This window comes from Sorex araneus, chromosome 11 (assembly GCF_027595985.1).
Source record: "Sorex araneus isolate mSorAra2 chromosome 11, mSorAra2.pri, whole genome shotgun sequence".
Taxonomy (NCBI): Eukaryota; Metazoa; Chordata; class Mammalia; order Eulipotyphla; family Soricidae; genus Sorex; species Sorex araneus.
In genome coordinates, this window is record NC_073312.1 from 50,736,437 (window position 1) to 50,759,164 (window position 22,728).

At 36.6% G+C, this 22,728-nt stretch overlaps 1 protein-coding gene across 1 annotated transcript; it reads right to left on the reverse strand.

The window, feature by feature from the left end:
* Window positions 1–16,574, reverse strand: LIPN (lipase family member N). The gene is made up of 9 exons (XM_004607621.3): window positions 16,470–16,574; window positions 15,589–15,706; window positions 13,103–13,301; window positions 11,118–11,227; window positions 8,199–8,335; window positions 5,434–5,580; window positions 3,139–3,210; window positions 1,578–1,649; window positions 1–234 (listed from the first exon to the last, which is right to left on the reverse strand). Exons 1-9 carry the CDS (start codon window positions 16,572–16,574, stop codon window positions 1–3), a joined length of 1,194 nt encoding a protein of 397 aa, XP_004607678.3.
* Window positions 16,575–22,728: the final 6,154 nt, after the last annotated feature.

Below are 22,728 nucleotides of genomic sequence, written 5' to 3' on the forward strand. Positions count from 1 at the left end.
TTAGGGAGTTGCCTTCATCAAGTCAATGATTTTACTGTAGACCCGTTGAGCAGCATCCAGGCCCCAGATGAAATCAAAATGGTTCCAATCTGGCAAAAGATCAAAGTAGCGGAGATCCCTGATTTGAGGGAGAATTCTGGCCACGTCCTGGATGGTTACCAGAACATCATGCCCACCAACCCAAATAGCAGTGGGCACTTTCATGGCTGTCAAGTCGTATAACGGGGGATGACTCTGTGGGAGATAAATAAAGAGCACTTCTGAAAGAAAGGTCTTCAGACATCAACTGAATTCAAGTAAGTTGCGAGGATTTTAAATGAGATGAATGATTTTGTGTATTATAACTATTGTTTAATTAAGCCCTAGGGAACTAGGAAGAAAACATGCACTGATCATTTTTCTCAAAGAATTTGCAAAAAAAAATGCAAAAAAATTTAAGTAAGACAGCAAGTATTTGCATATAACCTATAAAATATAATAGGAAGAGCAATTTTGTAGACAATGTATAGCATTTGTGGAAAATATTTGTATACTCTGTTGCAAAGTATTGTTTTTTTGCTTTTTGGGTCACACCCTGCGATACACAGGGGTTACTCCTGGCTTTGCACTCAGGAATCACTCCTGGTGGTGCTCAGGGGACCATACGGGATGCTGGGATTCGAACCCAGGTCGACTGCGTGCAAGGCAAATGCCCTATCCGTTATGCTATTGCTCCAGCCCCCTGTTGCAAAGTATTTTTAACATATAATTAAAGAAAAAGATGGGATTATTTTCAACTGGATGTTTCACTCAGTTGAAATGAGTCTTGAGGGGTTGGGCTGTGGCTCACGTGCTGTGCATGAGTGAGGTTCTGGGTTCCATTGCTTGCCATACACCACCCCAAATTCTGAGAAATGCTGAATTTGACAGACAAGGATGGAAGCAAAATACTTTTTTAGTAGACAAGATTAACATGAATACTGTACTGAGGAAAACAGGCTATCAGTGTACCCAAATAATAAAGTATGTAAAGGAATACAGAAGGTTATGAGAGTGGCAGGAAATAGTCAAAACAATGCCAAATTAAGGCATTTGGACACCTTAATTTTTTAACTCAACATTGTGTTTTTGAGTTTCATTCATATTGATAATTGCATGTACAATTGTATAATTATATGTATAATTGTTCATTTTTTAATTGAGAAAAATGTATACTGTTCAGGAGATTGGGCTAATTCAAGATAATATTGGTGTATCTCACTATCTCTGAGTGGAGTGGACACATGATTTAAATTGCTTTGAATCTGCAACTCTTGTTTATTTAAACATTTTATCCTTTTTCTTAAAGTATAATCAAAATATTTGTTTGAGTTTCTGGTTTAAATACAACATAATATTCAACATTTTATATATTGTGAACTGGGCATACTGTAAGTTTATTTACTATTTAAAATTGATGCTTTATTTCTAATTGGTCTGTAATGAATACAGATTAAAATCAGAGCTATAAAAGTTCTACCAGTACATAATTCTTCTCACACAAATTATTTCTTATAATTTTCCCAAACTGCCCTCCAGGCTCATGGCTAGTGGCTCACCTGATTGTAGTGATGTATGTTCTCGGCTTCACTTCCCCAATCATAGGCCCTGAACTCGTCAGATCGGTAAAGCTGAAATAAATGTTTTTAGGGAAGAATATTAAGAATGAGAATCCTGACTGTTAAAAGCAAACCTTAGACAAGTACTTAGACAAGTAAGTTTCTGAATCCCCAGAGGATGTGAATATACAGTGATAAAAGGAGGGACACACTGATCTCCTTGGTTGAAAGAAAAAACTAAAACTATGGTGTGGAAGTCGATGCGGAGGTCTCGTTCTGTTCAGCAGGGAGAACCCTTCGTAGGGCGCAGCCGAAAGAACAGACGCAAGCCCGGAGGAGGGAGAAAAGGCATTTATTCTATGGCAGTTACAGTATTTTATACCTCCCTGTTGGGAGGAGGTGGTGCCAGGACCCCCAACAGAAATGCAGGGTGTGGCACGGGATTTAGCTAGTAATAAACAAATGCTGATAGGATAAGATCAGTAAGATTAGGAGTGGCAACCTTTGCTAGATGTGGCATGGGGTTAGCTAGTGATTAAACAAATAGTGACAGGATAAGATCAGTAAGGTAAAATGGCTCCCTACATTATGGAAAGCTGAGTCTCATTAGGGGAAGTCAAACTTCAGACTGTTTTCTCTATGGAGAAGTCTCTTCTGAGACTGATCCAGTTTACCGTTACTTTAGCTCACAGTCTGTTCTATAAGCCATCATTTAACTTGGGAATTTATTTATGTCAACTGCACAGTATGCCCCATACCTTCTTTTGTCCCTTAAAATCCAGGGAAAACAGAGTATAAAGATAATGACAAGGATAAAATGAAAGGTACCTACTAGATTTCCTAGATCATTTCTTTTACCTTTAAAAAAATTTTTTTAATTGAATCACCATGAGGCACAGTTACAAAACTTTCATGTTTTAGTTTCAGTCATATAATGATTGAACACCCATCCCTCCACCAGTATAAATTTTATACCACCAATGTCCCCAGTATTCCCTTCCCCCCCCCACACACACATCTCACCCCTCCTCCTGCCTCTATGGCAGACAATTTCCCTCTTACTCTATCTCTACTTTGGGTATTATGGTTTGCAATACAGATACTGAGAGGCCATCATGTTAAAGAAACTTTGGTACATCTACACAATGGAATACTATGCAGCTATTAAGAAAGATGAAGTCATGAAATTTGCTTATAAGTGGATGGATATGGAGAGTATCATGCTAAGTGAAATGAGTCAGAAAGAGAGGGACAGACATAAAATGACCACACTCATTTGTGGAATATAAAATAACATGATATGAGACTAACACCTCATATTAGGACAGTACAGACAAGGGCCAGGAAGATTGCTCCATGGTTGGAAGCATGTTTCATGAGCAAGGGGAGAAGGCATGAAATAGAGAAGGGATTACTAAGTCAATGATTGTTGGAGGGATCACTTGGGATGAGAGATATGTGCTGAAAGTAGAGAAAGGTCCTAGATCATTTCTATTAATTCTGTTATTTTATATAAAATTTCAATACAGATTGCATCAGTGTCCCATGACAAAGACAGTACCTGTTTCAGATGAAGGATGTTCTGTACTGATGATCCAGTGGGAGCATGTGACAAATACACATCCATTCGACTCTGAAAGGAAGCAAAATGCATGTTATAGCAATAATCACACTATAAAGTAAACTGTGCCTGTCAGAAGAAGGGAAAATTTATGATACAAAAATTAGTAAACAATACTGGGGTTTTAAAATTGGTGAAGTAGGGGATGGGGAAAGTCCAGAGGGTAAGGCGTTTGCCTTGCAAGCTATGGATCTGGTCTTCATATGTGTCATCCCATGAGGAGTGATCCCTGAGCACAGAGCTATAAGTAATCCCTAAGCAGTACCAGATGTGTTCCCCAAACAAGAAGAAGTTTGAAAAATAATGAGCACTTACATAAATAAGAATTCATGTAAGTGTCATGAAAAAAATCATGGGCTGACTGGTATTATGAGTTCTTTGAAGTAAACCTTCAATAACTTTGAAGTTATGGGATATATTTTATTTTGGAATAGAATGAGACATTAAACATTATGAATAATAGAAACTAGCGAAGATGTCATATGCAAAGGTGTGTGGGTGTGGGTGTATGGGCACAGATATGGTCAGATAGGGTCTGTTACATATAAAGTCAGAAAACCTGGATCTCAGGCCTTACTTTTGTTGATTATAAATTTTTTGACTACAGGAAAGTTATCTACCTTTCTTCTAGTCACAAAATTTGTTATCTGAGTTCTGAGGTAATTTTTTTGTTTATTAAATGACCATAATAAAAAGTATTGTATTTTCACTTGGTTTTTGTTTTAGCTCATTTTTTCATTCAACCCGATAAGGTAATTATTTAGACTTTGTGTATGTTGACATAAATATATTCTTAGCATTATGTTATAGGAGATTGGAGAGATAGCACAGGGGCTAGGACATTTGCCTTGCACGTGGCCAACCCAGGTTTGATTCCTCTGTCCCTCTCGGAGAGCCTTGCCAGCTACTGAGAGTATATCACCTGCACGGCAGAGTCTGGCAAGCTATCCGTGACGTATTTGATGTGTCAAAAACATAACAAGCCTCAAAATGAATACGTTACTGGTGCCCACTCGAGCAAATAAATAGATGAAAAATGGGACAACAGTGCTACAGTGCTACTAAAAAGTATGAATCCTTTGTATAAAAACTAAAAAATCTTACTATGAAATTTCTGGAATCGTGAAGACAAAATAAAATATTGCAAAAGAAAAGCTAGAAAACAGTGATTTCTATATGTACTGAACTTCAAAATTTGTAAGCATGATATAGACTAAAGATATAGAGATGAAAGTAATCATAATTTTATCTTAGAGTATAACAAAGTTAATTAAGGGACTTATATAAAATCCTTACTTTTGAAAAAGCAGCCTTTGAACAATATTCTTAATATTAAATTCTTAATTTTAATTAACTGTTAATTAATAAATTCTTGATTTTCCTTTTGTTTTGGTGGTGATATCCAATGGTGCTGGGGTGGAGGCTACTTCTGGATCTGTGCATGAAGGTGTTCACTCCCTGTACTGTTTGGTGGACCACATGATGCAAGAGGTTGACCCTGGGTCCCCTGTATAGGCTCAAGCAGTTGAGTTATCTCTCCAGACCAGCCCCATGATTTTTATTCTAAAAACTCTTAAAAAACAGCAGTGGAGTTGGGTGGTGAAGAAAAGCTATTTTGGAAATGGCACTAATGTACTCATTGACTGCCATTTAGAATGCAGCTGAGTGACTACTCAATCACACCAGAATGCAAACATAAATTCTCATTCCTCTTCCTCTCTTTGCCTTCCTCCAATTCTCAATAGCAAGAAACAAAGAGTTGATAAAGGTGAATTGCTGTTTCTTCATAAGAAAAGAGTTGACTATCCATTCCATTTTATGCAGATTAAGTGGTGAGACTACATTTTGCGGCCCAAATCACCCAACAAATAAAGAAAACAAAATGAATGCATTGCTTGTGTTCCCTTCTCTTCTCTGTTGTGATTTTATTTTTTAATATACTGTAGTAATTGTAAATTTAGCTTAACCAGCATGAGTAGTTGTTAATTGTGAACCTGTGAAGCCACCCATTGTGAATCATTTCTTTTAAACTCAGAAATGAAAAGATGAAGCTTCTGTTCCCTTCCCCATTCCTCACAGCCATAGTTCATTGAATACTGAATCTCCTAGGCATAGCAAATCTTCACCTATAAAAATTTAGAGTGCCATATGCAATATTACTGATACATAAAAATGAAGCACAAGAGATCTAGAATTTCTTTAAGTATGAAATGGTCTCATAATCATTGTACATACCATATTTATATTTTTCTTATTGGATCCAGCCCATAGGGACATAAATTCACTACATATTACCCAGAGTATCTTATTGTTGCACATTTTAACAGAAGCTGCCTTCGTTGCCTCATCTTCTAAAAAGAAGCCTTTGGTACCAAACATACTCTGTAAATATGAAAAATAATGATGTTTTCAAGAACAAATTTTATGTCATGACATTCTATTCATGGCAAGAATAAAGATATAGGGTGGCGGGATTTGCATTTTTACTTGTTGCTTTTGTCAAGGTTTCCAAGTCATTCAGGAAAAGTAATTACTTAAAAATCTATTTTCTACTAAAATACAGAAATCCAAAACTGTGCGGCTGCTAGTGCGGCCTCCTGACCTCATATCTCTTCATTTTCAGCAATGGAAAACAAATTATCAAATGCTTTCTTCTCAGCAGGTCGACTTTAGGGGGGAGAAACTCCAAATCAATAATAGTGAATTTTTTGTTGAAATATTGAATGTAATCAAAATAAAGTGAAAGTAAAGTGAAATTTACCAGTTACACATGTGGGGTGGGGGGCTGGGGAAGTGGGGGTGGAAGGGGGGAGGTATACCGTGATTCTTGGTGGTGGAATATGTGCACTGGTGAAGGGATGGGTGTTTGAGCATTGTATAACTGAGACTTAAACCTGAAAGCTTTGTAACTTTCCACATGGTGATTCAATAAAAGAATAAAATAAAAAAAAATACTTCATTAAAAAAATCTATTTTCACCCACCCAGAGAAAATCCTCAACTTATTTTATATGAATATTGCGATAGGAATCTCAATTCCAAATTCACTCCCCTGTATTCTCTCATATCAGTGAGATCTAGTATTTGTTATTTCTCATTAATTGACATGAAAGGTGCAATCAGTTCTCTAAGGTGAAATATTGTCTCAGATAAGGAAAATAGTATATCCTTACCACCCATGCACACATCAATACTCTAATCATGTCCAGAGTCACTCTTATACTGCAAAACAGAGAGTGGAAAGCCAAATGGAAGGTGCCACTGGGCAGGGAACAACGGATAATGTCAGGTTAGCACTGTTAGCACTGTCATCCCATTTTCCATCGATTTGCTCGAGTGGCACCAGAAACATCTCCATTGTGAGACTTGCTACTGTTTTTGGCATTTTGAATATGCCACAGGTAGTTTTCCAGGCTCTGCACTGTGGACAGGACATTCTCAGTAGCTTGCTGGGCTATCTAAGAGGGACAGAGGAATCGAACCCAGGTCGGCCACATGCAAGGAAAACGCCCTACCCGCTGTGCTATTGCTCCAGCCCATCAGGGAAGGTATCATGATTTAAACTTCTAAGACATGGGAAAGTGAGTTTGGGTAGGATATCTTGGTGGGAGGCCTGGAGATTCTGGGTCAACAGAAATTTAGATTTCCTTTCAGATTAGGTATTCTAATGCTATGAAATGGTAAAAAGGGTCAGAATAAGACTCAGCATGGCAGAAAGTTTGACAAGGGTGTGAATCTGAGAAATCAGAGGCAAGATTAGTTTCTCACACATCTATATAGGGGAAACAAAACGTAAGCAAAATTACTGTGTTTAGCGTAATATCTCTTTTCCTACATTTAAGTAAGCCAATTTGATAGTCTCCAATTATAAAACATGTACAAAACAAACTGACATGAACACACCATACTGTGATGCAAACTATTGATCACACACAAATTAAATCAATAGTTTATAGAAAAAAACCCAAAATTAAACCATTACTAAATCAGTCATTGCTCTGACGAAGTAGGAAATAGATTCTTTTTTGTACTAGATCAAAAGTTTTCCTACCACTCTATTCCAAATCTGGATCTCATTTTATATATGAATTATTGCCATGTCCAAACTGAGGCATGTAATTAGATTTATCTTGACTTTATTTTGATCAAAATTAATTTTACTCTCCACGCAAAATAAAGCTGAATCTTGGTAAATACTGTTTTTATTGTGGCAATGACTTTTTAGGATTTTTTTTTAAAAAAAAGGAACCAAGAAACAAAACCCTCTTAATAGAACCCTGAGTTAATAATTGGCATTTAAGCTTGTTTTATATAACTGGAAAATAATAAATATTTGATGGGAGGTGGAGAGATAATACAGCAGATAGGGCTCTTGCCTTGTATGTGGCCAACCTGGTTTCTTTCCCTGATATCCCACATGGTCCCAGTGCCTGCCAGGATTGATGCCTCCCTAAGAGCAGAGACAGAAATAAACACTGAGTATCACTGGTGTGGCCACCAAAATGCAAATAAATAAATAAATATTTGAATGAATAACTGAGCTTTCATATACAGGCTTTGGAATCTTAGCTTTACTAAATTAGAACAAGTTTCCACTTGGAATGGTACAATTTATTTTGGCTTATCCAACTTTTAGATCAGGGAATTCAGGATGCTCTGGGCACTGAGAATTCATTGACTAATAGAACAGAAACAAAACCAGAAAATGTTTGAGTAGTCCCTGTGCAGACATATCACTAAGCTCAGCAAGCAATTTTGGCATATCTTCAATTATGTTCATGATGGAGTGTAGTAAACTGTGTACAAGAACTTCACCCTTTCTGATAAAGACATGCACATCAAAGGACTCACACACATATACAACCATAAGATCACAGAATCTAGCTCCTATAGATTTCAACTTAGTTTTCTATCTTAACTCATAATCGGATTAAACATAATTAGTACTCTATAATCTAACATGAGGTCCTCAGTTTCACTTTGGTTAATGGAATTTCCTACCTTGATTGCAGAATTTGGGAGCAGAAAAAAATTCATAAAAATGCCCGTAGGATATTTTAATGAGGCCACAGGACCCAAGGCAAAATTCATTTTGATTCTCTGTGCTAGTTCAGGCATAGTGGAAAAGGCTACAAAACCTGAGGGAAAAAGAGAGAAGATAATCTTGTAAAATTAGAAATACTTAGGCAGTGTTTTTATTAACAGAATAGGGACTCATATTTTTCCTTTTGTGATGATCGCGGGATAAATTGGAAACTCTTCTTTGTTACTATGAAAAAACAATTCCCTACAGTCTTCTCTGAAGTCTCCATTTCTCTCTCTGAATAATTTAACTTCGTAGAGGAGAGTAAGCTGCTGGGGCAACTATGCTGGGTTAACCATGGACAAGCTCACTTCTAAGCATGAGTTAAGTGATGACAATATTGTCATTTTACTACCAATTATGAAATGACAGAATCAGCTAGTTTCCAGAAGTAAATACAATTTTGGGGAAGCAAACCAGTTTTTATGCAGCATCATTAAGTTTTTTCATTCATTCTGAAATGAGGTTTAATTTTTCGTTGAAAGATATTTGGTTTTCTTTGGTCACATCCTCTAGGACTCAGGAACTATTCCTAGATCCATACCCAGAGGACCATACATAGTGGCAGGGTCAAAACCAAAATCCACTGCATGCAAGAGAGGGGCCTTCACTGCTGCATTACCTGTCTCTGTAGAGTTCCCAATACTTATAAGAGGCTTATAGGCCCCTCACATTGCCCCTGCTTCCAAGAAGGAAGAGGTTTCCTCTTTATAGTGAGTCCCAATAGTGACCAGAAGGTTGGTTTCATTTGCTCTGATCTCTCAATGGTAACCTGCCACCCAATTTTAGTTTGTGAGGATTAGGACAGAGTTCAGTACTACACAGGCAAAGGCACATTAAAAAAAATCTGTTTATACCGTTTCTCTTAGGGCTGGAGTGATAGCACAGCGGACGGGCGTTTGCCTTTCATGCTGTCGACCCGTGTTCCATTGTTCCGCCCCTCTCGGAGAGACCCCACAAGCTACTGAGAGTATCATGCCCGTAGGGCAGAGCCTGGCAAGCTACCCCTGGCATATTTAATATACCAAAACCAATAACAATGAATCTCACAATTAGAGACATTACTGGTGCCCGCTCGAACAAATCGATGAGTGACGGGATGACAGTGACAGTGACAGTGACCATTTCTCTTAGTTCTCAAGGCTCCTGGCCCTCCTTCACTCTGTATATGTAACCAGCCAGAGTAGAATTGTTTATTTTGCTGAGATTCTTATTGAAATATTGAAAAATATCTTGGACAGTAAACAAACACCCACCCCCCACCCCCCAAACCCCAAAACACAAACTTGTATCAACTGATTGAGCTAGTGATACTAAGACTCTGAGGCAGTCATAATAGTTACCCCAGGAAGGACACTTGGAATGCATAGGGGTGTTTTGGATGGTCATGCAGACTGAGGGACCTGCTGCCTCTTAGTGGGCCTTGACTGATATATTTCTTTCCACATAAGACAAATTGCTCTGCCCAAAATGAAAAGAACATTTACTGAAAACTTTCATGCCTGAATGCAATGTAGACCACTGATGATCAAGTGTTCTGATTTCTTTGGGAATCAAATATAAGAACGTGAGTCTAACTTCTCTCCTCTCTCTGTACCCCACTAAAATAATTTCTTTTTCATAGTTTCTTCATCATATTGGTGGAATCAAACTGACTCGGTTTGAATTTGTGTTTTCTTTTGTGCTAAAAAACCTTTGTGCTAAGAATCGTTTTAATTTCTTTGAACTTCTTTTTCCTCTTCTATGAGATGGAAATAATAACAATAATATTAGGATTGTTCTAAAGCTTGAAGAATGTGATTATGAGTTCAGTACTGAATGCAGAGCCCTAAACATAGTAAATGCTTAGTGTTAGATATAATACTACAAATTTTTGTCTGTTTTGTTTTTGTTTAGTTTGGAGTAGGGAGCTCTTACTAGTTCTTTGATATTACTGAAGGTTGTAATCTCTGGTACTCACTGCCTGTTCTAAGACCGTAAACTTCCAACCAATATAAAGTACCAATAAATATACGCTTCCAATTGATGGCAATGTTGATGATGAGGCAATTGTAGGAATACTAAGGATTTTTTGTAGTTTTATTTAATATAAAGCATTGCACTTTCACCTAACCTTTCCTTGCAAAATTGAAAATTTTGGGGAAAGTTCACAAATTCACATTTTTAACACTATGGGTCTCTATTTGGTGCTAGATTATTAATTTTCTTTTCAAAGAGTCAGGAAGTCATTAAGAAATGCATTTCTCCAAAACAGGGCTATGGAATTAAAAATAACTTTCAATATAATGATAACATTTAATGGATAATTCTATTAATAGTAAATCTCATCCTAAATAGATTAGACTAGCTGATGTATTGCAGTAAACATGTGTTCCAACACATTAAAAGTCTATGATCTAACTTTTCAATTTGCCAATAGAAGTATAAGCTCCACCCTTTTATTTTTCAAAATTTTATGCATATTGTGAGAAAACTTTGCTGTAGGACAATTTACCACTTTTTCAGGAATATTTTATAGCACTTGCTTTTACTTTTATAGTACATAGGAGATCTAGAAACTTACTCTTTGCAAATACTTGGGACTTGGGACATCTGCTATTCTTGAAAAATCCCATCACTGTTAAAAATGTACTGCTATAAGTAGAAATGAAGAAAATATTTGTCCACATAAGATCTTTGGAATTTAGTTCATAATCACTCAGAGCACTAGGGCTATGTGTCAAGCACACAACACAGAATTATGAATACTGTTACTAATGGCAGTTTCTCAGTTTTAATTTAAAGGGGAAATCTTGTAAGACTCTAACCTTGCAAAACTTTGACCCTTATAAACATACCTATTGTAGTGCCAAGTGAATGTCCAACGAAATACAACTTCTCCTGACCAGTTTTATTTACAATGAAGTTTATTATTCCTGGGAGATCATATTTGGCCATTTCATCAAAACTGCAAATTAAGAAAGGAGCTTATAAATACTTGCAGCTCAGCTTAAACTCAGAACACTTATTTTATAATATGAAGAATTTTGTGCTGCCCAAAGAATTCTGTGTTGCGTGTGGACCACTTAAAAAAATCTGATTAAATGTGGGCTATTATAACTTTTGTTTGCTGCACTAATTCTTTTCCTCTTTCTTTTGCTTTCAAATAACAGGAATAATTTTCAGACCCTTAGATATTATACTTAATCTTTCTATTCCTTTTCTTTTCATGGTTTTGCTTTTTTTCCACTTCTCTTATCTATTTTGCGTGCTCTGCTTCAGGCTCCCCTGGGTACTTAAAACCATTTAGGAATATTTAATGCTCAACTTTGGAAATAAGGCTTGCTCTAAAGCATTATTCTATCACTTATTTGCAAGGTTATTTATTTCTGTGCTACTGGGGTTGGAAGCCAGAGTATCACATGCCAGGCACATGTTCTGCCACTGAGATACATCCTTCACCCCGGTATAATTTTTTGTAAGTTACTGAAATGCACTGAGCTTCAGTTTCCTCATATGTAAAAAAAAAAAGATTAAGTGACTGTCTAGTAGGGCTGCTAGGGGCTGAAAATATAAGGGAAATCTCATTGGTTGCCAGTAGGCATTCACTATGATAGTTTTATAATTGATATGTCTGTCTACCAGAGGTAATATTCATTAGATAGTAAAAATCTGCTAGCACTGGTTTATCTAGCAGTGCAGTATTCTTTTTTAATATAGGAGAAAAAAAGCCTTAGATTTAACATTTAGTTAGGTCAGGAATCCTATAAGAATACAGGAATATGTTAGGAGATCTATACATCTGAATATAGTATTATGGTGATACTTTGTTTTTTTATTTTTGCTTTTTGGGTCACACCCAGTGATGCACAAGGATTACTCCTGGCTCATGCACTCAGGAATTCCTCCTGGCGGTGCTGGGGGACCATATGGATGCTGGGAATCGAACTTGGGTTGGCCGCGTGCAAAGCAAATGCCCTATCGCTCCAGCCCCTTATGGTGATACTTTATATTAAATATAAAGTTCCAAATTTTCTCCCATGGGCCAATGGTTTTCAATGTTTCCTGATACTTGCCTCTGTTCAAAGGCATGACTCCAAAATTTCTTCTGCCCTTCCTTTCATCTCAATTTGTCAGTGGACATTCACTATTTCATTAATATAGTAGAAATGCATATTCTATGCTAGTCAGAGCCTGGCAAACTAAAAAGATGTTCTGGTCTACAAAAAGAAATCTATTGTAGGCCTCAGCCTGTCCTTAGGTGTTGGTGACACAAAACATTTCACAGAAAGAAAGAGTATGTCAAAGGAGTCTTCTCCATTGAACATTACAGGTTTTTAATGATTCATATTGGATTTTTCTATAAATGATGTTCTAGCACAATTTCTCTAAGAGAAAATAACTTATAGCATTATTGTTGTAAAGGTGATTGACTATCTGATAGAAAACACATGGCATAGTATCACTAGAATGAATGTAGGATTTGTGAGGGTAGGAAATTTGTTCACTTATGATTTCTGGGCCAGAGTAATCAAGTAGTAGGTACTCAGTGATCATTGGTTCAATTGGAGCATAGATTGGTCATAGAAATTTTTTAAGCTTTCCCTTGTAACTTATAATATATACTTTTTGGTATAATTGGATGCTAAAATATCTTATTATGAGCAATATAATTTACCGATAGGAAAATTTAAAAAGTCGGCTGTTTTTGCTATTATTTTAATTAGAAACAGTGTAAACAAGGAACTATATGTCTCAAGTATCATAGATTGCTATTACTATTATCCTCATGCTTTTGAGTAATTATCTCAAATAGTTTTCATGGTTTTTCCTAAAGGTTTACCTAAAGGCCCAGAATGCCTCTTCAGTCACTGAGAGTGTTTCGTGCCTTCTTGACCAAGTGTTCCCTCGACTGTTTCCCATCCATACATCATAACCTGCATCTGCCAGAAGGAATCCGAGGCTACCATTGGCATAATTTTCCAGCCAGGTGGCACTGTCTGCAAATAATGCATGCTGCAGATACACAACTGGTCGGGAGCCTGGAGTGAGGGGAACAAGAAGAGAGAGGGGGAAATGGAGAGGGAGAGAAAAAAAATGTGATATTAATTATTTATGATAAAGAGTATTGTAGGATCTCAAGAACATTCATTCTCTTTATAAATACATAAATACATTCTCTTTATACTGGAAAGAAGTAAAAATAATCAAAACATCATTTACTTTGATCCTTGATCATTAGGACAGGGAATATGATCCATAATTTTTTTTGAACACAAACTTAGTAACTTGTTTAACTGACTGATAAGAACTATTAAGTATCACTTGGAGATCCTTATTTTACAGATATGGAAACCAAACCTAAAGGTAATTAAACCTAAAGGTAATGGGGTCACCCAGCTTATATTGGACAGATTTCTAATCCAGTTTTGTGTCTTGTGGTTAAAATTACTTTACTCTGTCCATTCACTTTTTCATATATCCTGGATATGACAATAAAATATGTGAAAGTAATCATGTATAATGAGGTCCTCTACCTCTTACAGGGAGTAAGAAGGGGTAAGCATTAAGTGGACAAAAACTAACTAATTCTTAAACTCTGAGCTAAACCTCTAGCCTTTACCCACAGGAGATCATCTAAAAATCTAAATAGTAAAATCAGCCCGCCATCCCTTGCTAATCCTTACATTCTCATACTGGAGCGTTTGCAAGGAGGTGAAAAGAGACAGAAAAGACTGCTCAGAAAGGGAATTATAATCTATGATTAAGAGCACGGGCTCTGGATTTAGGAAGCTGGGTTGATTTCAGGTTCTGTGGCTTGTAACCTGTTTGATTTACACAACCTTTTTCACCTCAGACTCATTTTCTGTCAAGTAACTTACCAGCCTCACCAGAGTACTAATAGATTTAGCGATCATAATCCCTGTAAAACCTTTAGCACAATAATGAAAATGGCTTTTAGTTCCCCAAACAAAAATAACTTTTAAATTCCAAACTGCTCCAAATTCTTTTTCTTTAAGCAAAGTTCTTCTTGTATAAATATTTTTCTTTTGTATTTTTAGGCTCTCTTTGCCATGCCAAATTTAACAACACCAAAAGCAAACCCCCACCCCCTACCGTAACCCATTATATTTGAATGCAAACGTGTGTGTATTTAGTGTAAGAATATTTTAAAGTGGGACTTAACTTACTGTTTATCTGAACTCCAGCTAGAACTGAACTTTTCACCCTAACTGCATCCCATCCTTTATTTTTCATTTTGAAACTTTTGAGTTACATTTTTATAGCGGGTATCCAAATGCATGTTTTATCTGTCACCGAATATGGATTATTGGAGAGAAGAGGCAGCAATTAGGGTAAATAGGCATCAAAAACAATATTTCACAAGCCTTTGTTTTCTCTTTTATCTTCTTCTTTCCAAGCTTTGTAGCTATATTTCTCCTTTAGATGATGGAATTCTGCTTTTGTGCAGTTGCTCAGCATTCTAGGATTTAGACCTCATTAGCATCGTGCTCTCTTACTCATAAGCCATTCCATACTTCTGTTAAAGTATCATATAACGGAATGACATAGCCTAGCTGAGAAGGGTAAAATGTGTTGTTTTGTTTTGTTTCTTGGAAAAAGTTTCAGGAATGTTGCTTCCACAGCAAAGGGAGGGAAGTCTATGCATTCTAGTGGGGGAGTACCAAGGTGTTTGTTTTGAACCTACAGTCTCCATTATACAATGTAACAAATCTCCGAAAGGAAGGAATTCTACTTTGCTGGGATATTGCAAATTTCAAGTGGGAAATCACTTATAAACTAACAATTTCTACCTTGGCATTTGCACCCTAACTAGCAAGCTTCGTTGCAGTCGGCATGATCAGTCTTATCTGCCGTACGTTTAGGTTCTTAGCTCTCTTAGAGACTTGCGGGATAGGGAAGTGAGATTCTCTGTTAATCATTTTAAATGAATCCAGGGAGGTCCTTGGCATAGTGGTTCAGGAAAAGTGGCACTCTGGTGGTGGGTGTGGTGTTGGGACAATGCATACATGAAAGTATCATTAACTTTATTTTTAATCACCCATAACTCAATTAAAAAGGGGAATGGGCAACACACTCAGAGAGAGAGAGAGAGAGAGAGAGAGAGAGAGAGAGAGAGAGAGAGAGAGAGAAAGACAGACAGACAGACAGACAGACAGATAGAAAGACAGAGAGACAGAGAAAAATAAGGACCAATCCAAAATTCCAACCAGTTTATAAATCAATCATTGTCTTGATATAAATAGCTAGCACTACAATTTCAGTCATCTGCAGTTCCCCTTGTCAGGGCCAATACTGTTACTGTACCTGTGTTGCTGGCATCTGTCCGCCCATAGGGGATTCTGTTGATGCTGAGTATGTACCCATCCGAACTGGTGACTTCATACTCCTCACTGGGATAGCCATTGTAAATGATTATTTCACTCTGCCCAATGCAAATACAACCATTAGCTAAACATCTTATTTATTTCACTCTGCCCAACAAAAATACATTATCCAAGCATCTTATTTAAAGATTTATAATACAAACTACAACAAAGCATCTGGTATGTGCTGATGGCTGTGTACCATGATTGGTGCATCTACCCCATAATCCAGTTTCATTTACAACTAAAATCATGTAGTTTGATAACAAATAAGAAAAATTTGTTATCTGTAAATTGTTGTATACCTGTAGCCTCAGGTAACTGTAAAATTAATCCGCGTGGAGTATTGATAAAAATAGGTAGAAAGTTGAAAAATACCATTTCCTGACAGTTGGGGAGCAATTTGGAAATAGGTAGAGATCATATTTGGTACTGACCTAACTATATGCTTATCTGAGATTTAATGATAAAAAATGTAGACCAATAGAAGGCACTCTCTCTCAATATATATGTATATGTATATGTATATATATATATATTCCATCAGCTTAAAATACTTCTCTAGTAGTCTTCAAATATGAACTTTAAAAAGGTGTTTCTTTACAAAAATTGAAATCCTTTACATTAATTGAAAGGATTTTGTACTATTCAGTTGAAGGAGAAGATTTAGCTAGTTCAACTCTGGGAGAAATGTTCAGAAATCACCTATGTTTTATCTATTTCTTAGCAGAGATTTTTTTCTATAACAGAATATTTAAAAAATAATTTTATAACTCATTAATATGCTTTAATTTACATATTTTTGAATTTTCCATGACTTACAATATTCATCAACACTTCAGGATTCATTTCTTTTTCCAAATTAAAATATCCTCCAGCATTTAAATTTCCACAAAGCAAGCAGGTTGTAGTTAAAAACAGCCACATTATGGAAAGGCCTGACATAAAACATTTAGTAATGACATATTAGTTTTATCCATCAAAGTTGATAAAGGAAGTGAAAACTTAAGAGCATCCTAAGAAAGCTTAGTGTCAATAGGAGCAATTATAGTGAGCCAACTCTGATCAGTTCTAATGCATTTATCCCCATTGACTCTGTCTTCTTAAAATGAAATAATTTAATGTCACAGAGATTTTTATTGTTTCTTAATTTAATCCAAGTTTTTAAATGATCTTAAGTATTTTCTCACCTGTTAGGTCCCAGAATAGCATTTCTATGACACAGCAAAACAAAAAGTGGGAGTTTAACCTCTACTCTAGCCAGCATCCCATAAAACAATCATGAACAAGAAAACAATAAAGCTTCCACCAAACAAGTTTATGATCAGTTTCTAGTGATGTGGTTATTTCTCTTATGAACGCCCAATGGCCGCTTTTGCTCATAAAATAAATGGGCAGGCACATTTCTTAGGCTTAATTTAAATGCAAGCCCTTTCTAAGGAAGTGAAGGGTGTTCATTTTATGAGTGCTGCAGTTCATTGGTTTGAGCTTGGAGTTCAGGTTCATCATCAGAAATAAGATTTCTGACTTTAGACACTTTTTTAAGTAGCTTTGTTTTCTATTTTCCATGTTGGTAAATTCAGGTTAATGGAGAAGCCTGCCTTGTAGGATTACAGAGAGGATTAAGTACCAAAGTATATACAAAGCAGTAAGTACAATAGAAGCTCTAAGTGAACGCTTTCACAATTTTTCTTAATGTAACCAGACAGAGAGGATTATCAGTATTTAGTATATCAAATTAATGCCTGATGTCTAGAGATTCAGAATTCATTTCTGAAGTTAACTAAATTTGTACATTTGCCATCTGTTTGAAGATGATTTATGTCTGCAAATGTTATATGATTTAAAACATTTTTTAAATTAAAAATAGTTAAAATCAGTTGACTATTTTACCTATACCAGATAACAATATAATATATTACTGTGTTACAAAGCAATTTTATTAAATATGTACTATGCTATTATTATTCACATTTTACCATGGGGAAAAAAAAGAAGGCTTAGAGAGAATACTTTTGCAAGGTAACAGAGCCAATAGGTGACAGGACTAAAACAGAAATGGGACAACTTCTCTACAAAAACTATATATATCCTACTTTTCTAAACAGGCCCCCCAGCTGTGATAAGTTTTTATCTTACCTACTTAGGTGAGCTTTCCCCACTCCTGAGGATTTCTTATTGATTAAAGACTTCTGATGTTTTCCAGGTAACATCAGGCTGAAGAATGACATATGCTGTGGTGACAGTTAGACGCTAGAGAGATGAAAGACAGGAGCTTATGGAAATGAGAAAAACCTAGTCTGTGACACTCATCGAGGGCGTGTTCTGACATACCAAATGCCACAACGCATTTGCAGATTGAGAAATAGTGGTCGACAGGTGACAAATAACCAGTTTGACTGAATCCCTCATGTTTGAGTGTCTGTCACTGTTGGGAGGGTTCAGTAACATTTTTAAACCAGTATGTCACATTAGGAAGAATGTACTAAAGATTCTAATAGACAAAACCAGAGATGATACATGCCCTTTCTATTCCTCAGCATTGCTATGGGGTCGAATAAAGCAATGTATATGAAAGTTATTATGTCAACCAGGTAGTGTAGAGAGATATGATTGATGGTAATTAAAACAGGATGACAAGACATCTGACTCCTGATTCTTGAGTCCATAAGACTTTGGTATTAGCAACAATCCTTGTGGTTAGATGCTGACTGACTTAACCATTTACAACTCCCTTAAGCAAGGAAAAAATGGATGCCTGAGGAGAATGAAGACAATGTGAGCTTTAAGCCACTGGAAACATTAGCTAGTGGTGGTATGTGTACCTTAATTTTCTACATCATTTTATATAACAGTGGATCCAAACCCAGCCACACCCATGCTCAACGCCACTCTCCACATGTTCCAATGAGCCTCAGGCATGAAGGGACCAGCAGAGGAACCCAGGTGTGCGGGACCCGGGGCTGAGATCTCCAAGCCTGCTCAGATTAGGACTGGGCCTTCTCCACCCAGACTCCCCCATTTCCCAGTAGCTTGGCAGCCACACCCACAAACTGCCCCTGGTGTCATGTAATCCCACCAATGGCCTACATCCAGAGACTGTAAGACCAAGTTCCCGGAAGACATCTAATAGCCCTGTTCTCCCTCTTGGAGAGTCTGACAAGCTACCAAGAATCTATTGCCCGCACAGGAGAGCCTTGCAAGCTCCCCATGGCGTATTCATATCCCAAATACAATAAAATATATATACATGCCTCTCGGAGAGCCCGGCAAGCTATTGAGAGTATCCCGCCCACACGGCAGAGCCTGGCAAGCTACCCGTGGCATATTCGATGCCAAAAACAGTAACAATAGGTCTCATTCCCCTGACCCTGAAAGAGCCTCCAATCGTTGGGAAAGACAAGTAAGGAGAGGCTGCTAAAATTTCAGGGCTGAGGGTAATAGAGACGTTACTGGTGCCCACTCAAGTAAATCGATGAACAATGGGATAACAGTGATACAGTGACAGTGAGACAGTGGGTCCAAATAGAAATTAGACTCTAGAGAAAAAGAAGAATTTTTCCCCCTTTTCTCAGGACAATGAAGAGCAGGGAAAAATCAAGGAGATACTGTAGTTTTAGTTCTATTAGTTTGGATCCCTTCTGAAATTCTCAAGAAAAACAAAACAAAAGAAGACAAATCTCAAAATTAATTCCACTTTCAATGAAATTTCATGCTAATTAGATCAATGAAAATGAGAAAAGCTATTCAATATGTTGGAATAAGTTTCAGATTATGCACTATTCCTTGCTCATTTGATCTTTGATGGAAGACTCCACTATGTTTTGCCCTGGTCCATAGCACAGTGGCAGAGATGTGTGGGATTAACTGAAGCTTCTTCTATGGGATCTCTACCAAATCAGCAGTAGAGAGTATGAGAGTCCAGGTTTAAAAATAAAAAATAAGAGGGACCAGAGAGCTAGTACAGGGATAAAGGCACATGCCGTACACATGGCTGAACCAGGTTTGAGCCATGTCACCAAATGGTTCCCTGAGCATTGCTCAGTGGAGCACTGTTAGTCCAAATAAAACAGGCTTGACACTGGCAACCCCATCACCACCAGGCTCTTGCATTCAACAAGTAGGCCTAATTGGCCAAGAATAACCAGGACAAATAACCCCTGAGTCTTCTGAGCACTGCTTGAGAGCCCCTCCCCTCAAAAATAAAATAAAAACAAAATGACATGCTGACAAATTTACTTTGTATTATGCTCATGAGATAATTTATTTACCCCTTTATCCTAAAATCCAAATAGCTTCAAAACTCAATAAAGTCATAAATATGTATATGTGTGTATAAAATTTATTAATAAGCACTCTTTGACTTTAAAAAAAGGCACTTTAAATTTTATTTAGAAAGCTATTTTTTTACCCATAAAGTATTGACAATGAGTATAATATCTATGAAAAACAATGTAATTTCTTATTACAGTGAGATATTTTTAAAATGTTATTGTGAACTCATTTCTATGCCCATTAACCTATACTACATCTATCTTCAAACACACTATGGCAATTATAAATGTACAGAAGATAACAATGACAAGTTCTATTTCAGATATCTAAATTATTACTGATTTTTGTAAAGAAGCCATAATATTCTCATTGCATATACACCTAAACAATTCCAAAATGCTTAAAGGAAAGAACATTCATATTTTAAAAGACATTGTCGGGGCTGGAGTGATAGTGCAGTGGGTAGGGCGTTTGCCTTGCATGCAGCTGACCCAGGTTCGAATCCCAGCATCCCATATGGTCCCCTGAGCACCACCAGGGGTGATTCCTGAGTGCATGAGCCAGGAGTGACCTCAATGCATAGCCGGGTGTGACCCAAAAAGCTAAATAAATAAATAAAAATAAAAGACATTGTCACCAGAAGTACAGGTGATTAGACTGATGGCAGTTGCATTCTGAAGTCGTGAGATTAGAACTGAATTGATGACAAAGATTAAAGCACTGTGAGAATCAAAAGGTGGAGCTAAAGTACAGGTTAGGAAGTTTATTTATATAATCCATTCCTTCAAGCAGGTTTACCTGCCTAACTGCTTAATTTGCAGATTTATGTTTGGTAGTCTCTAAAGATCACTTTGTATTTGAATGGATGTAGGTGGTATATTCAAATGGAGATTCCTTAAAGAAAACAAACACACACACACACACAATACCTAGCCAGAAATTCAAGTTGAACCTAGCTAGTTTACATAGTTTCTTTATTTTGCATAGAAAAATAAATGGTAGCTGAAACTTGCTCAAAAAAAATACAGATGGCCAAAATGTGTATGAAAGAATGCTCTGCATCACTGATCATCAGGGAAATGCAAATCAAATCAACAATGAGATAATACCTCACACCAGTGAGAGTAAAACACATCACGAAAAAACAAAACAACCAGTGTTGGTATGGATGTAGGGGATAAAGGATCCTCATTCACTGCTGGTGGAAATGTCAACTAGTCCAACATTTTTTTGAAAAACAATTTTGATGCTTCTGAAATGGCAAGGGATTGACATTCCATATGACTCAGCAATTTCACTTTGGGCATCTACCCCAAGAGCCCCAAAACTCAATTTCAAAAAGACATTTGCACACCCACCTATGTTTATTATACCACTATTAACAACTGCCAAAATCTGGAAGCAACCCAAGGATCCAAGATCAGGTGATTGGATAAAGAAATCATGGTGCATAAACACAATGGAATACTACTCAGCTAGAGGAAGAAATAAAATCATGAAATTTGCTGTCACATGGATGGATCATGCTGAATAGTCAGAAGAGAGGAACAGACATAGAATGATTCCATATGTGGGATTGAAGCAATGGAATAGGGGAATAACAAGTGCCCCAAAGCAACAAAAACTGAGAAATTGTCTTTAGCAAGAAACATACCACAGGGCTAAAGACGGTAGGCAAGGAACACATGGACAATGGTGGAGGGAAGTGGATTCCTGTGCAAAGGATGTGGTGTTAGATTAGTTTGTATATGAAATATATATTTTATAGTTTATATATATTAGTTTATGTATGAAATTCTACCAATAACAGTTTGTAAACTATGGTGCCCAAAATAAATTCTTTTCAGCATATGGTAGCAGAAAGTGCAAGAGAATTAATAATTATTGTTGATATATTATACTATGTGTCTCCTGAGTTTATTTTATATGTTGTTAAATTACTATTAAATCCTTTCAGTTTGCCCCCCCCCAAGGACCACTGAAAATGTGTAGATGACTTTCATGATCACAGGATCTTGATTTCATCCCTCTCCTGAATATCAACTGTATTTACTGAGTGAATAAATTAATAGATGGATGAATCTAAAAATACAGAGAAAGTTGCCTAGTTACTGAGGAATAATAGCAGCATCATTACTATGAATAATAGTGAATTTTTATTTGCTAAGCATTTAAGTCAGATATTTCATTTTGATATGCGATCAGCTTGGCTATTTATTTTAGCATTTTTTTCTTTGTTTTCCCCTTTTTATTTTTTTTAAAGATGTAAGCTTGGTGTTTGGGGCTTACATCTAGGTCTGCACACAGGGATCATACTGGTGGGGCTCGGGCTCGGGTGACCATGTATAGTGCTGGGTCAGTCTTATGCGAGACAAGTGTCCTACCTGCTGTTATTGCTTCAATCCTTCAGACACTTTTTCTTAGTAGCTATAATTGAAAATTTAGTTATGAAAGTAAATCTACAGGGAAAAATTAATCTTGTCTTGTAATTACACAATCCTGGAATAGGTGCACTGTTACTTATAAATCCCATACATACAGTTGTGACAAAAATATTTATCCTATTGTAATTTTCCAATTATTCAACCTCCATCATAACTCAAATTTGTCATGACACAACCTATATCTTTCACACAATCTATACTCTCTTATTTATCCATACACACAAACAAAAAAAAACAAAAAGAGAATATGTTTCATAGTTTTCAAACAAATGGCTCTTTTCTTTTAAGGAGCCAATTATTTTCTCATCTATACTGTGTTAAGTGTAATGTGTATGCTCTCCATAATCACTAATATTTATAGC

Coding starts and splice junctions, on each gene's coding strand:
- LIPN (XM_004607621.3), bottom strand. CDS start 16,574: ATGTGGCTGTTTTTAACTACAACCTGCTTGCTTTGTGGAAATTTAAAT. Junction 15,707..16,469: donor CTGAAGTGTTGATGAATATT/GTAAGTCATGGA, acceptor TGCATTGGGCAG/AGTGAAATAATCATTTACAA. Junction 11,228..13,102: donor GAGGCATTCTGGGCCTTTAG/GTAAACCTTTAG, acceptor CTTAATTTGCAG/TTTTGATGAAATGGCCAAAT.